At 38.6% G+C, this 16146-nt stretch overlaps 1 protein-coding gene across 1 annotated transcript in view; it reads right to left on the bottom strand.

Moving 5' to 3' along the window:
* The window catches only part of LAMA3 (laminin subunit alpha 3), a 242277-nt gene that overhangs the window by 32407 nt on the left and 193724 nt on the right, over nt 1-16146 (bottom strand). The window contains exons 45-58 of the mRNA XM_063076630.1: nt 13380-13490; nt 13154-13265; nt 12713-12880; nt 11444-11640; nt 9931-10047; nt 9086-9240; nt 8666-8807; nt 7728-7830; nt 5900-6016; nt 5636-5815; nt 4986-5128; nt 1893-2063; nt 338-489; nt 30-192 (exon numbers count right to left, since the gene is read on the bottom strand). Of these exons, the coding sequence (XP_062932700.1) occupies nt 30-192; nt 338-489; nt 1893-2063; nt 4986-5128; nt 5636-5815; nt 5900-6016; nt 7728-7830; nt 8666-8807; nt 9086-9240; nt 9931-10047; nt 11444-11640; nt 12713-12880; nt 13154-13265; nt 13380-13490 (2031 nt within the window). The remainder of the gene's footprint in view (nt 1-29; nt 193-337; nt 490-1892; nt 2064-4985; nt 5129-5635; nt 5816-5899; nt 6017-7727; nt 7831-8665; nt 8808-9085; nt 9241-9930; nt 10048-11443; nt 11641-12712; nt 12881-13153; nt 13266-13379; nt 13491-16146) is intronic.

Here is a 16146-nt window from a genome sequence, read left to right as displayed (position 1 = left end):
TTACTCAGTGAAATAATATTTATACTTACTTTAAAGTCAGATGGGTAACCTCCAACGTAAAATACAACATTCTCAGGATCCAAATTAAGGAGTGTATTGCTATTTCCACTATCCATGTCATGGAATTGGGGTGTTTCTGATTTACTGGATGTGGCTCCTTTGGTGTAATTAAGCCTTGCAAACTGATAAATTCTGTTGAAAAAGAAATTAGACAGAAAGGTAAATGAAAAAATTCAAAGCCAAGCTACTAAAAATGGGGCTCAGCAACACGTATGAATGGAAGAGTGTGGTGGCATAGGTCAGGTTCACAAAGAGCAACTGTCAATCAAACTTGTACCTCTGAAATTTCACACGGTCCATAACTGCCTCCTGAGTTTCACTCTCAGTCAAGGTCTGGTCCACTTGAAGTTCAGCCTCGCGCTCTCCCAGATTGTAGACACATGTGAGCTGGCCATCTACCACTGCCATGCCGATGTAGTCCCGGGAGGCCTGAAGACATAAAGTCCACCTCAGAACACTTTGCACGCTGTATTCTCTCAACTTCCCATCCCAAGAGGATGCATTTCAAATAATTAATGGATTTTATGCAATGGCCTTGGCAGACAGAATAAATGAGGTGCGTTCTTTTATAGAATAATACAGAATGCTTAATTAATGGCTGCACTGTCCTTGCTCATGTTATAGTGCCTTCATTTACTAATTCCCCCATTCACTCAATCTACAAATACTTGCCAAGCACCTACCATAAAGATGGACCAGATATGGGCCCAGCTGCCCATTAGATTTGTCTGGTAAGGGAGGTTACTTGTTTCTGTTCTCCCAGTACTATACAACAGTCTCTTAACTCTTTGTGCATGCCTCTGTTATAACACCTATGTTACTACGGTCAGTTATGTGTGTATCTTTTTTCCCTGTTAGAATGTGAACACCTTAAGGTAGAAATAAATTTTTTTAAGTTGTGGTAAAATATACACAATATAAAATTTAACATTTTAACCATTTTTGAGTGCACCTTGGCATTAAGTACATTCAAGAAACAGATTTTTGTTTAGCATAAATACAGGGTATGGCACATAGTATATGCTATAAATTTGTTGAAGGAATAGAGTAAAGTGCATTTTGTTTAATCCAAAGCAAAAAGTCATGTCATAAGAAAGCTATAAAAAAAATAACACTTAGAAGCATGAAAGAGTAACTAATAATAATGTTGATTTTAAGAAACTTTAAATACAACGTCCACCAGTGACAACTAAAACTTTCCAAATATTGAGAATCGTATTTCAGACATTTCTTCTCCAACAATTGTATCCTAACCCAGTCAGTGGTTACCTTTTTCCACTAACACTTAAGTCGAAGAAATATATTTTAAAAGGATGGATTAAAAGCTAAAACCAACCATTCAAAATGCCTATAAGGTAGTGGTTCAATGAATTTACGAGATGGGACAACTGCATTTCTTATTGGTTAGGCAGGAGACGCTTCATTTCGCTCCCGTCCTCATTCATGGATCGCCACCCCCGCATCCCCAGACTTGAGGAAGGGTCTGTGGCTGGGCGTCCTGAAGCAGAGGAAGGGATCACATTCTGCCAGGAGGACTACTGCTGGTTTCCAGGGAGCGTTGATTTTGATGCCCTGGAAGAGTGGGGAGAGGGTCATCCACCCCAAGTATATGTGCTCACGCCTCTGGATGTGCCTGCAGCTAACAATCTGCAGTGGATGGGAGGCCCCTCATGGCCGCCACCACAGTGGGGAGGTGAGCGGGAGGTGAGGGGAATCGCTGACATCTTGGTGGGACGTCCTGCTGTGTACACAGTTGTGCTGCATGTCTCAAAAGCACACATCTCCAAAAAATATTGTTTTAAAAACAAGAAAAATGTCCAAGCCATACTCACATCTTTATTTCCGAGGTACATCACAAACATATTCTCAGTCCCCCCATTTTCTCTTGAATCAGGTCTTTGCAGAAACAAAGACAGAGATGTATATCCTTTCAAATCTTCCAGGTCATTTGGCAGTCGGACTTCGACTCCAGATTTACCGTTGAACCTCATGGGGACAGCGACCTGCAAGGAGTAAGATACATGGTGTCTAATGTTCTATGGTGAAGGAAGTGGATATGTTCAGAAAGGTGGTGTGTGAGACTTTGCAGCTGTCCCTCCTAACCATATATTAGCCTTCCCCAGGCTGTTATGACAAGGAGCAAGGGGGCATCCATGTCTCCTAGATCTGGATTATAAACTGGTGAAGCTGTTTCGGAAGCTGAATGATAAAGCATTCATGTTATTCCTGGTTATTAGCCAGGGATCTTTGATTCTGAGAAGTGCATTAATTCTCTGTGCCAGCAATAACAATGATGATGATAATAATTCCAAACCTCGAAGGTTTTTGTTCAGATGAGTTTTTGTGAATATGTATAGAAGCACTTTTCATGGTGCCAGGCACTTAGTAGACATATGTCAATAATATTTTTTAAATGCACTTTTAAAGGAATTGTTTCCCATGAAAATATTACATATTATGATTGCATTTATTACAGGCATTCAACCCTAAAAAGTGAGTGTATCAAGGCTCTATAAAATAGTGCTTCTTAAACTCTCTGCGGTGAAGGACCAGTTTTCCCTCCAATCTATCATGGATTAATACTTTTGTAAAATACACTACAAATTAAGTTACCAGAAAAATGAAACAAGGAAGGCATACAAAATACAAGTCCACTGATCACAACATTGCTTGGATGTTGAAGTAATTCAAATTACTAAAAGTTTCTAAGCATTTACTCTCAACTTTATATTGATATCTAATGTACCTGTTGTAAAAGTTCTCTGCCTAGCACTGGTCTGGGGACCAAGGTTGGGCAGCTCTGCTTTAAAATGCAGAAGATAAATACTCTCTAACAACTGAAAGAATAATACTCCCAGAATGATACTTATACCCACTGGACATCTGATCTACCATGCATTCAAACAGTTATGGAGGATCATGTACACACAAGGCATTACATCAGGGGGCCCGGCGATGGTCAACCGTAGCTCCCCTCACCCCATTTGCAGGCTCTCACATGCCTCTCTCTGCTACTCACCCTCTGCCTGCCCTTCAGGACACCCATACACATGTCTGAGCCTCTTCCTGGCATGCCCTTCTGCTTTTTGTCACCCGGCAAACTTCTACTTACTTTTTTATCTTTTTAATTAAGAAGACACTCCGTGTATACAAAAAAAAAAAAAAAAAAAAAAGATGGAGAATATACCTATACATGCATCGCCAAATTGAGAAATGAAACATTATAGATGCAATGGGAACCCCTTGGCCCCATTCCCCTCTCTCCCTTCTCAGTGGCCACTACTACTCTGGATTTAGATTCTCACACAAATTCCCACATATGCTTTAGTATTTCTATTAAACATACATTTATCTGTAAACTATAACTAGTCTTATTTTTCATGTTTAAATATTTGTATATAAATGGCATTCATCTGTACACATCATTACACAACTTGCTTTCTTTGCTGGGCACTATGTTTTTAGATTTATCCTTGTTAATGCATAGTTCCAGCTTACTCATGTTTACTATTATAAACATGTGGCTTTTTTCCAAAATTTTTTTGTGCTTATAAACTGTGTTGCAATGGATATTCTTATCCATGTCTGTTCGTGCTATTCATTTGTGCTATTCTGAGCCTCTCCAGGTAGAACTAGGTGTTTCCATGACACACGTAATACACCTCTATCCAGCTTCTCAGCATAGTTTAAAAAACCACCTGTAGTGGCTGGTGAGCAGCCTGAGTTCAGGACTATGGTTTAATAATCTCTGCGTCCTTAGCACCCAGGAGAGTGTCAGTGCAAACTAGGTGTTCAAAAGCACTGGCTTATTACTTTTTTATTTTATTATTTTCCACTAATATAGTACTTACTATTTGCCAGGAACTGTTCTATGTTAGCTCATTTAACCCTAACAATCTCATGAGATTGGTACTACTGTTTACCTTGCTCTACAGATGAAGAAACAGAGGCACAGAGAGGTAAAATGACTGGCTCAGGGTCTTACAGCTCGTAAGTGACAGAGCAAGAATTAAAACCAAGATAGCCTGGCTTAGTTACCAACTCTTAACCCCTGTGCTTTAATACATTTCACATTGTGTTGAATAAATTAGTGGATTAACAAAGAAGGGCAAAAGCAGCAAATGCTTTCTTTTTCATTTGGCTTTTATGAAGCACGTATGGGTTTGAAGAGGGTAGCTTCTCCCAAACTTGCCATATGCTCTTTGTCTTCCTGCTAAGGGTTTTATGTTGGGAGGACTTTGCTTTCCTAGAAGAAAGGGCAGATTTTACAGCTCAAAAGAAGCAATATTGAGCCTAGAAATCAACTACAGTGCCTCCAGGGCAGTGATATTCTCTAACTCTCTCCCTGCAAACATCTCAGACAGATCTGGTTAGGAACTATTGAGAAATACAAAAAATTTCATTTACGCTATTTTAGGACAAAACAAATTGTAAGAGAAGAGTATCAGGAATTCAAGCAAATAATGTCAGGTTAAAATAAGAAAGGCTAATAAATCAGTGCTCCAATGACAAAAAATTGCAGTGATCCTACGTCCTCCATCCTCAACAAAGATGGATTCTACAACTTTCAAGTTACAAGAGGGTAGCTCCTGTGCAGTATCATATTGGCACATTCTGACCATAGAACCTTCACTTGAATTTCTAATAACAGTTTATCAACTGGGGCCTGGAAGAAAATCCTTTCCACTTGCATAAACTCAATGGAAAGAAACTGCCTCATGTCCCCAATATACCAGATAATATAGGGATGAAGATCATGTGCACTTTTAAAAGATGACAAGAGGAAATCAACCTTTGTATTTTAAGCAACCAAAGAATTAGGTCAAGAAAGACAACAAATTTTTCCGGAAATAAATGCCTTTCCTTTTTTTATGGATGTGGTAACTTATCAAAGAACTAGCCTTGGGGGGACCCCACACCCCCACCTTGTTCGCAGCATCTCTAGCCTGCTGAATTAGTTCTCGTATTCGGTCCACATTGTCAGAGATGTTTCCCAGGGGCAACAGTTTTTGGTTGATGCTTTCAATCTTGCTTAAAAGATCAGGCAGTCTGTTCGTTAATTTCTTCACTGTGGGTAAGATTAGAAAATAGAAATTTAAAATTATGCTTCGAGAAAAGGTTAAATATAGATGTTATTATTGCTAGTGTTTGTTAGGTGGTATGTTTGGGCCCCAAATATTGAAGGTAATATCTTCAGGTAATATCCTTCCTAAATGCATCGTGGATTTTATTCTGCAGTCTAGGTCCCAAATCCTTTTTTTGATCACTATAGGAAAGAAAAATCTTTGTTTCTGATCCTTAATACCAACCATAATTCAATACCTCATGATTCAGGAACCTATATCTTCACTCTAGAAAAAAGAAAATCAATAGCACTGACAATGGATTAAAAAAGAATAAAACATCCTACCTGGTCCTTCTAACTAATAAAGTATCTATACTCTGAATGTATTATGTGAAGCTGTTTTCTAATGCTTTAGTTTCTGAGATCAGACTTTTCCGGGGAAGAGTGGAAATGGACCAAGGCAAACATGAGAAAATGGCTACTAGATCCTGGCCAAAAAATGCCTGATACCTGAGTTATCTGCACTGGTCAGAGCCTTGTTGAAGTCTTCACTCTGTGTGCTCCCATAGGTATCCTTAATTTTTTCCACATCTGTCTGAATGGGATTGAGCCCATCCAGAACCTCACTGGTGATGTCGTTGGCCTTTCTGACCATGCTCTTTGCACTACTGATCATATCATCGATGTCACCTAATGCACACACAAATAGGGAGATGTAAGTACTTAAAATGTCCAACAAAGAACCCAAGTCCAGTGGGTTAGGGAGATGCCTACCTCTCTTTATCCCACGAAGATCATCAAGGACAGTTGTAAGATTGGTGTCTATTAGTTCTTTCTGAACTGTCACTGTTTTTAGGGTTTGCTGTAGGTTCTTGAGAGCCGGACTGATTTCTAAAATAAAATACAGCATCAAGAGGCAATTACTTTGTGGATTTTGATCCTGCATTAGTATTTGTGGCCCCTTAAGTAGCCAGTGTCTGCACAGCATTGAGCAGACTTGCATCTTAGAAATCATCCCAGAGATACCCACTGTATGTGCCCAGACTCACTGCTCTGGGGTCCTCCAGTTCCAGAGGCCAGAAGCACATCAGAGATTTGTGGTAATGGGCCCCCTGGAAATGCACAGGAATAACTTAGGGGAAGGCTAAACTTCTCTGCTCAGAGCAACAGGCTGCTTAGTGCAGGCCTGGCACTAGTCAGGGCTTAATATTAGCACATATGTATTGAATGAATGAATGAATGAACAAATGAATAATGCAGAAGAACAACTCTTCTGTCAGAGGAAAAGAAAGGAGTGCTGTTGAGAGAGCCTCATCCAAGCAAATACAGACATGAAGTAGGCATTGTTTGTTTCTGTTCATTTCCAAACCAACACATTTTTAAAATTCCATGAAAGGAAAGGAGCTAACAGACATTCCTAGCTGATAATATTGCCATCTTTGGGTCATGGAAAATGACTGGTGAATGCTTTAAGATCATACTGATGATACATGACTTAAATTATGATTTAAGTGACTGGTTTACATAGCAATGTAATTAACTTTCTAACTCTATTTAAATCACTAATCCTACTTTTAAGCTTCACTTTTGTAAAGAGAGCAGATGTCATACCAGAAAATCTTAATTCTTGAAATTTGCTAGGCAAATGATTGTATGTTAGTACATATTTTTTTTTTGCATCTTATTTTTCATATATTTAATTTTCAAAAATGCAAAATAAGTAAATTTATAAAGACATCATCTAATTCCTCTGAAAAAACTAAGGAGCTGAGCGAGGGCTGTGGATTCAGATGCCTGCTTAGCCTTGGATGGCCACAAGAGACCAGAGAAACCCAGACACAGCATTTTCAGAACACAGGAATTTGGTAAGATTGAGACAGTTCAATTCCTTTAAAAAAAATTAAATAAAATAAGTGGGAATTTTCCAAACATAAAATTTATGCTTAAAAAATTCTTATGCTTCACAGTGGTAGTGAACAGTGAGGTGTTTTTTTTGTTTTTGTTTTTTGTTTGTTTGTTCTTTTTGGTACTTTTGTCTGCTAAGACTTTAGGACTTAAGAAATTTTGAAACAGTTGCTCTAATGACCTGAAACTAAAGATCTTGGTATGTGGATTCCCAATACCCTGATCACAAGTGGATTAAATTAAAATAGTCCCCCCACCAAGGCCAGGCCAAATAGGCCTATCCCCCTCAAGATTTATTTATGTTTATAAGGTTGCAGTTAATTCATATTTGATAGATGTAGGATATTTAGAATATTGGGTGGATGCATAATTTGATAAAATAAACTTAAAAAGTATCATCTGCATTGACACTGTCCACATCCAGCCCAGTGACTGAGTTGCCACCGGAAGCCCCCTGGGCTCTCCTGCCAGAATGAGAGGGGTGCCACGGGCCTCAACCATCCCCCCACCTTCTCCTCCCACTCCCCCTGGCCCTCCCCCCCCAACCGCTCTGCAACAACATCCTAGAATGTAAAAATAATAATAATAATTAATTAATTAAAAAGAAAAAGAGCATTTGCTTCTGAGCTGCCCCTCCTGGTCCTACAGACCATTTAAAGCCCCTGACTAATCCTGCCACTGCCCACACACCCAATACCTTGCTGTAGCTTCTTCTGTGTTGTCTTGGCTTCCTTTAACAGTTTGTTACTGTCAGAACTCAGGGTTTTAGCTTTTCTTGGAAGATTTTCCTTTATCACTGTCTGAAAACAAAGTATTTATTAGCCTTAAACATATGCTATACCTTGAAAAATAGAGAGTAAGGTTTTCATCCTAGTTTAAGGCTCTTGTGTTTACTCTTTAAAGCATGAAGTTCAAAAGGGGAAAAGGGGGTAAGAAGTAGACTGTACCATGAAAGATACAGTTAGGGCTCTAGGAGACATCTGTGGCTTGGGGAGGTGGACCCGCCCCTGGTGACATACTAACAAATTATGTGATACCTGTCTCAGTTGTTCACTGCCCCTTGTATAATACTCCCTGCAACAAGGGAAGGGAGAACTTAGTTGCTTTCAGGTTGCGAAGCTTTAGAAGATAAAAGTTATCAACCATCCAAGCAGGTCTGTCCCCCAGCTCTGATATTTAATATTTTGTCCTTTATTTTCAGATATAAGAATATGATACATATAAGATCCCACAGGACTCCACAGACATGACTAGATGTAAGACCAAAGACTGGGAGAAAACAGTAATCAAATTGTTTACAAAATTTCCCTCTTTTTGGTAAATGTTAATATTTAATCACCGCACAAAAGCATATCTGGTAAGAAGCAGGATATAATATTTATTTAGGTTCAAAACAGATAATCAGTGTAATTTCTATCTGGTTTTTAAAATATTGTAGTTTTTGAACTGTACTGTAGACGTCAAATAGTCAAGTAAATACAAAAATGACCCATATCTAGAGCATGTTCTATTCTATATAACAAGCTCTAACTTAAAATGATGCTTTTGCATATTCCTCAGTGCACATGGAAAGAAAATAAGAAAATGAGCCATTGCCAGAGCAAATCTAGAGAAGCTGTTCGCGCAGATGCCCACCTGGTGGGCAGACTCAGCCGCGCTGCTGGCCTTGTTGGCTGCGTCCTCGGCCACTTTTATGGCATTGAGGATGTTCTCGTAGGCAGTGGCGGCGTCCACAGCACAGCGCACCAACTCGTCCCCACTGGCGTTTCTCTTGATCCTGGAAGACCAATGGGTTAAGTCCCCCAGCAGCCTTCCCCTGCCTACAGCTGATATCCTCCCTGGCCCTCCCATTTCTTCAGGTCTCTGAAGCTCTGCCCCAAGGACACAGCTGGGAATCAGCTCCTCCACTGCTGGCCTGTTTCTGACCCAGGCCCTGGGTCCCACTGGACTTTGGCTTTGACCCTGCCCTCCACGCTGCTCTGGAGACCAAGTGAGCCCAGGGGAGGGCCAGGGGCAGCACAAGCCCATCTGGATCTGTGCAGGCCACACACTCACTCTTCCAGCTGCTTCGCCAGCTCCTGTAAAGACTGCGCGTGCTTCTCTGCCTCCACCACCAAGGACGCTTTGCTGGCTGATCTGGAAACTTCTCTCACTTTGTCATTTAGTTCTTGTCTTGCATCATTTAAAGTGGCAGCTAATTTTTCGTATTCCTATTTTTTCCAAGTAAACAAAGACAGTATAAATTCAAAGAAAGAATGTATATGCCATTTTCACAAATTCTGTCATAAATGACACATTTCCAGGAGACAACAACCAGAAATTATATTTTCTAAGCCCATTTACCACACCAGTTAATTCTTGGTTACATCAGATAGTGGCATTGATAATGTTCTCCCAAGTTTTACCACCATCTTCAACATTTTCCTTATGATGGGTATCCCTGTTAGCAGGTTTTATAAAAGCACAATGTCATCAATGTAACGCTGTATTAAACCAAGGGACTTTTTTATGATTCAGAAATAGCTATTATAAAAGACACTTTCAAAATGCACATTGTGCTGCTAAGAAATTTTGTCAATCTTTTATCAAGTCTTAAATGTCTTCTGTTAATAAAGGTATGCTTGATATTTTTAAAATAGTATAGCAGTTGTTTTTTTGTTGTTGTTATCACAAAAATGATTTGCTTATTGCAAACAAATTAGGTCATACAGATCTGCATAAATAAGACATATCATTCATACCCCTCCCCTAACAGAGAACCACTGTTAACATTTTGGTATATTTCCTCCACCTAAAATACATATACTCAGAGGAAAAAATAGGTCAGCCCCTCTAATAGTTTCCTGGCAATAGAATTTAAATGTTTTTAGATTTTCTAGAGAACAAGCAATCTCCTCTACCTTCTGGCTTTTTTCCATCAGCTGCAGCACATTGTTGGTTTGCAGTAAAGAAGCATCTGCAGTGGTTAGATACTTGGTGAAATCACTCTGCAGGGAATTTATTTCCTTCACTTGTCTCTGAAGAGAAAAAAGAGAATATCTGCTTGGGCTCTGTGATATATTATCAGAAGACACAGACATAGTTATCAGACAACAGCACATAAGTAATTTCAGTCAGAATGTTTTCTTGAACCTAAAGATCATCCAGGCAATTACAAAGCAATGGCAAATCAGTTCTCTCTGCAGTGCGGGCAGGTTGCCATGGTTTCCTCAAACTATATGCCAATGAAACCATTGCTGTCACTGTTGAAGGCTTCTACACTGGGGGTCAACTCGGCCAATGGGGTGGCTATATTACTAAACTCTGATTTGTGGAACAGAACGAGGGATTTTAACTAAATAAACCAGCATCAACCATCAGCACCAACTCTGCGTGCAGTACCCATGAAGATGTAGCAGGCACTAGAATGAGAGATTACAGGACCTGAGAACGCCAGGCCAAGAGGCTGTCAAAGTTCAGAGATCCACAAAATTGGATCCTGCTCCCTTCCCTTGGCATAATCAGTGACTCCAAAAAGAGGTGTTACTACCTAAAGAGGCTTTGGGAGCTGGGCACATAGTCATCTGCTAAGACATCATTTATTTTCATTTACCAAGTTCCTCCTCTTTTGGGGTCAGTCCTATGTTATTCAACTTTGATCTTAGCATGATGTTATAACCCCTCACTTTTTTGTTGTTGTTTTAACTCATGATGTTCACTGTAAAAAATATAAACTATAAAATCTTGAGCTCTGAATTCCATCACTGCAGCTTCTGTATGTGGCCTGTATTTTATTTCCTATAAAGCAGGTAATGGCCTAACATGACCTTGCTGGTGATTATGATAATGATATTTACATATCTGACACAAAAAGTCAGTTATTTAAAACATAATATATAATTTTTTGTATAATTTTAAATAGCTAGTAGAGAGAATTTTGAATGTCTCCAGCACAAATAAATGACAAATGTTTTAGGTAATGGATATGCTAATTACCCTGATATGATCATTGCACAGTGTATACATGTACCTAAATATCACATTGTACCCCATAAATATATACAATTATCACCTGTCAATTGGGAAAAATAAATTTAAATTAAAGTTTTTTTTTTTAATGGACATTTTGAATTAATTATAACAATATTAATTTCTCATCTAGGTGGCAACATTATTCCTCCAATACCCTTCTAGCCAGGGGTAGGGGTGAAGCATTTGCACTACTTGTCTGCTCAGGATATTTCCTGGTAGCTGAGCAGTAGAGATGACTTCGTCATTGCACTTAATGCCTGTTTCCTATTTGATCAAGGTCTGAAGTGGCATAACTAGACGTGCAGACAGGTGCCCGGCTATAACATGTTGTAAGAATAAATATCCCTGCTTCCTTCATCCTTACCATTAGTGAAAGTGTGCAGTTTCTAACTGTGAACTTACCTTGATGGCACCCAAAGCTCTCTCGTTTTCTTGGTTAAGGCCAGTGGCCTGCTTTGCTTGGGCAGCTGCCTCCTGCAGTGCGGTGCGAAGGTCACTGAGTTTAGCTTCGTATTCATTTAAAGAATCCCGTATACTCTTAACAAGTCCATTGTTCTCCACCTGGTGGGTTTCCAGCCAGCTCCTTATCCGGTTCAGCACTGTAATACATCACTTTATGTTTCCCACTTACGAGGTGAGCACATTGAAGCCAAGTTATAAAACTACAGAAAGTGAATCGAGTTTCTACTTGTTGAACTTGAACTTTTGAGAGAATGGGAAAGGAAACTAACATTTAGGCAGATCTGCCATGTACACTGTACTCACTGCCTCATTTAGCTCCCATAATGCCCACATGAAAACAGTAATTCTCATTCTCATGTTTCTGACAAGGAAAGGGAGGCCCCGAGAAATTAGGGGATCAACTCAAGGTTGTATAACCAGTCAGACCTGGGACTTGAACTAGAGCTGCAGAGTATAAAGTGTATGCTCCTTCCACTGCTAATATCCCCTCCTTACAATTAAAAGTAAGACTAATACCAAATTTGAACAATACAAATGCTTAACAAAACTTACTATCTGCATATTAACCACCGGTAGGTACATCATTTTACTAGAGAATAAATACTAGTACTTGAAAAAATACGCACCAAGCTAACATTTCTGAGTTTTGAGCTAATGAAGCATTTTTTTCTCAATCAAAATCTTTAGATATACTCAGTTAATTTCTAGTATATCCACTTTTTTTGTAATAGGAGTGATAATATCAAATTGTGGTTCAAAAATCCAATAGTGGTGAGGTGACCATTAAAAGATGTAAGCACCAAGGTCAAGGGTTCAGATCCCCATACTGACCAACCACCAAAAAAAAAAAAAAAAAAAAAAAAAAAGATATAATGAGAAAATTGGAAAGAGGTGAGTGAATGTCAGAATACTGTAAATGCAATTAAAAAGGAAAAAAGGTATCAATATCTAACATTTAGGAGAAGAACCTTTTTTTTGCATGATGGTAAGATGTTATATTCTGTAGCCCCCTGGTAACTTGGAGAAAAGACTCTTGGTCTCTTAGGGGCACTACCCATTGTCGCCACCATGTGCTGCTCTAACATTAATTAGTGTTCGCTGAAATGAGAAGACCTTGCACCATCACTGGGAACTCAACACTGTACTTTGCACATCATATTTCAAACCAATTAGAATGGATCGGATACAAGAATTTGGGAGTGTCCTTACAGAGCTGAGCTTCTCTATTTTCTGCTTCTGCTTCTCTCAGGTGCTTTCCAAAGTTTCGATCCCGCAATTCTCTCATCATGCGTTCGGCTTCAGCCAGCTCTCTGGAAAAGTCACCCGAGGGTACGTTGTTTCCTTCTCCATCTGTCCCAGAGATCTGCTTCAAGAGAACTAGAAAACATCGAGTAGTTTATTAAACTGGGAATTCTGGGCTCTAGCGCAACACTTAAAAAAAGGCAGAAACTTTTATGAAGGTTTCATGTTAGTTTTTTAGTATCACTATAGGATCTTTCTCCTAATAGTGAACTTTTTTTTTTTTTTTTGTCTTTTTGTGACAGGCCACACCGCGCTCAGCCGTGAACTCTTAAAGGGAATTCTTTCAGCATACAACAAAGGCTATGGAACAAAAAAAAACATTTAATTGGACCGAGTAACTCTGCTTACTTTGCACATTCCGGATGACATTGTTAATCTTTGTGTCCAGCTCTTTGGCACTTTGGGTTGTCTGATCCACATTGCTGTATAATGTTTGTGCTTTTCTGGAATTTATTTGAGCCTATATAAAAAATAAATTGATAAGAAACAAATAAAATTGATGGGAGAAAAATACTAAAAATATTTTGAAAGCAAAAAAAAAAAAAAAGGTAAGGTAATTGACCTAACACATTACCTTTTCTTGCAAAGTCTCAAAGTCACGATTCAAATTACTCAGCTCTTTTTCCAGGCCATCCATTTTTGATCCATGATTTGAAATGGTAGAACGGTAGTTGAGCAACTGATTCTGAAAGAAAAACACAAAGCTAATCTCATTTTAGAGTGGAGATTTAGACGAAATCCTATCAACCTGGTAAATGTGGTAATGAAATGAAAAGATTCATTTAGCAAGACCAAATGAATGTGCTAGTTCCCCAGGAAAAAACCATAATTTTTTGAAATAAGTTACATGAAGAATCTATTTTCTGATGTAAATTGTGATACAGCTCTAAAATAAAGTAGCAAATGTGAAAAATGTAAAGAGACAAGAGATACCTTACTTAAATTAATGACTTAACCTTACAGAAATGAGGGCAATACTTACTCGATTTTCAGATTCTATAAAAAATTCAGTTTTTTAAAATCTATAGTTAACCTGATAATACTAAAAGCAGTATATATGTCTACTTTATTGAAGGAACCATTAGACTCAAATAATCTAATCTAATAGAGCTAGAGAGAACTCAGAGTTCATGTAGGTGAATAGCCTTATATTACAAATGAGAGAATGGAAGCCCATTGAAAAAGTTTACAAGAAAAAATGATACTATTATCTCCATGTGGATGTCAGAGCCAATGCTGGGTAAAAGAATACAGGCTTTGGAGCTTAGGTCCAAAGACTATGTCTACCACTTAGTAGATGAACCTCACTAAGCCTTATTCCTCCACTAGTAAGTGGGGATTATCATATTAAGTGGCATGGTTGGTTTTGGTGATGAGTTAATGTATTCTAAAATGGCATGTGTACAAGAGCATTAAAAAATGTTAGTTCCCTTCTCAAACTTATTCCTTCTGAATTTTCACTGAGTTTGTGTGATACAGAAAGAAGATATTTCTGTTAATTTTACTATGGGAAAACTAAGGCACATCACTATTCAGAATGTCAGCAGAACACCTGGATAAGAGAGATGGGGGTATGGCTTGGTCTTTCTAGTTAGATCTTGATATGAATTCTTCTAGAACCACTATGTACTAGCTGTGTGATCTTAGGTGAGTTACTTAGCTCCTCCATGCCTGCAAAATGAAAATAACTTCATTTCCTCGTAGGAATGTTGTGAGACTTAAGGAAAGAACTTGGCACAGAGCATGCTCATAGGATGAATACAGAAAAGAGGTGCAGGGCTGTATTGATGAAATCAAAGTAACTCAAGTTGCTTCCTTTTTTCTCAAAACATAAAGGCTCCCCTCTCCCCACATTAAGCCTATTAAACTACGGTCCATAATTACCCTGAAAAGCTGGAAAAGAGCCATTTTTCTAGATGATTTTTTTTGTATATACTTAGCTATAGCCACTAGAATTATCCCTCATTCCAAAAGAACTTATTAAACTTTCCCCAAAGCCTCTTTCACTGTGTCTAGTCTCGGTTTATCTCATCTACTGAATTTTACTTCAATGACTATATATTATTTCATTTCCTTGATTTCCAGAGGTGTCTTTTCATATCTACCTCTCTTTGTTTGATTTCTGGTGGCTTTTTCCCCCTCAAATTTCCTAATTCTTGTTCCTTCTATTGGGTGTTTTTTTCAAAGTAATTTTCTGATTGTGCTATCATTTTCATTTTATCTTAAGTCAACTCATCCCTTGACTGTCACTTCTGTTGGGTGTCTCTCCTATTGTTATCTGTCTGTTAAAATGTTTGCAGGCTCATTCTGAGTTGGATGTTTCCTCCTCTCTGCACTCCCTGGGCCCTGTCTAGTGATCTCATAGTATCACCGCCTCCACTCTGGACCCTCCAGTCCAGGACCAGATCTTACATGGGCAGTTTAGGACTTGTACTCTATGGTGACACTGGGCATGTTACATTCCAGCACAGATTCAGGTTTGTGGATTTGCTCAGCCCCAGTAACTTTCCTAGGTTCTCATATAGCCATTGCCCAACAATGAGCATTGGACAGTTTCCAAGTTGTTTTTTAGCCTCCATAGACTGGCAGAGCAGCCCTCAGTTTCTCCCAGGAAGCCTGACTCTGGCCCTGTGGGCACTTTAGGCCCAATTACTTCTCACCCTGGTCACTTTCTTTTCAAGTACACATAGAACATTCACCCAGATGGGCCATAATCTAAGCTATGAAACAAACCACGCATTTAAAAGAACTAAAATCATTTAAACTATGCTCTCTGACCACAACAGACTTAAATTAGAAATCAATAATAGAAAATTATCTGGAAAATCCCCAATTAGGAAATTAAGCAACGCACTTCTAAATCACTCATGGGTGAAAGATATGTCACAAGGGAAATCAGAAAACCTTTTGAATTGAATGAGAATGAAAATAGTGCGTGGGGGAAAATTTATAGCATTAAATGTTTATGCTAGAAACAGAAATGGTTTTGAATTAATAAAATAAGTTTTCATCTCAAGAAACCAGAAAATAGGGCTGGCGGATTCGCTCAGTTGGTTAGAGTGAGGTGCTGATAACACCAAAATCCAGGCTTTGGTCCCTGTGCTGGCCAGCTGCCAAAACAAAAACAAAAACAAAACAAGAAACTAGAAAATGAATATTAAATTACACCCAAAGCAAGCAGAAGGAAGAAAAAAATGTGGATAAGAACAGAAATCAATGAGATTGAAATCAGAAAAACAATGGAGAAAATCAATGAAATAAGATGATCAATAAAATTCATAAAACTCTACCCAAAATAAACAAGATAAAGAGATAAGACATAAGTTACCAATATCAGGAAT

Source organism: Cynocephalus volans, chromosome 13, assembly GCF_027409185.1.
Source record: "Cynocephalus volans isolate mCynVol1 chromosome 13, mCynVol1.pri, whole genome shotgun sequence".
NCBI lineage: Eukaryota > Metazoa > Chordata > Mammalia > Dermoptera > Cynocephalidae > Cynocephalus > Cynocephalus volans.
Note: the sequence above shows the minus strand (reverse complement) of the source record. Positions and strands in the feature narration are given on the sequence as shown.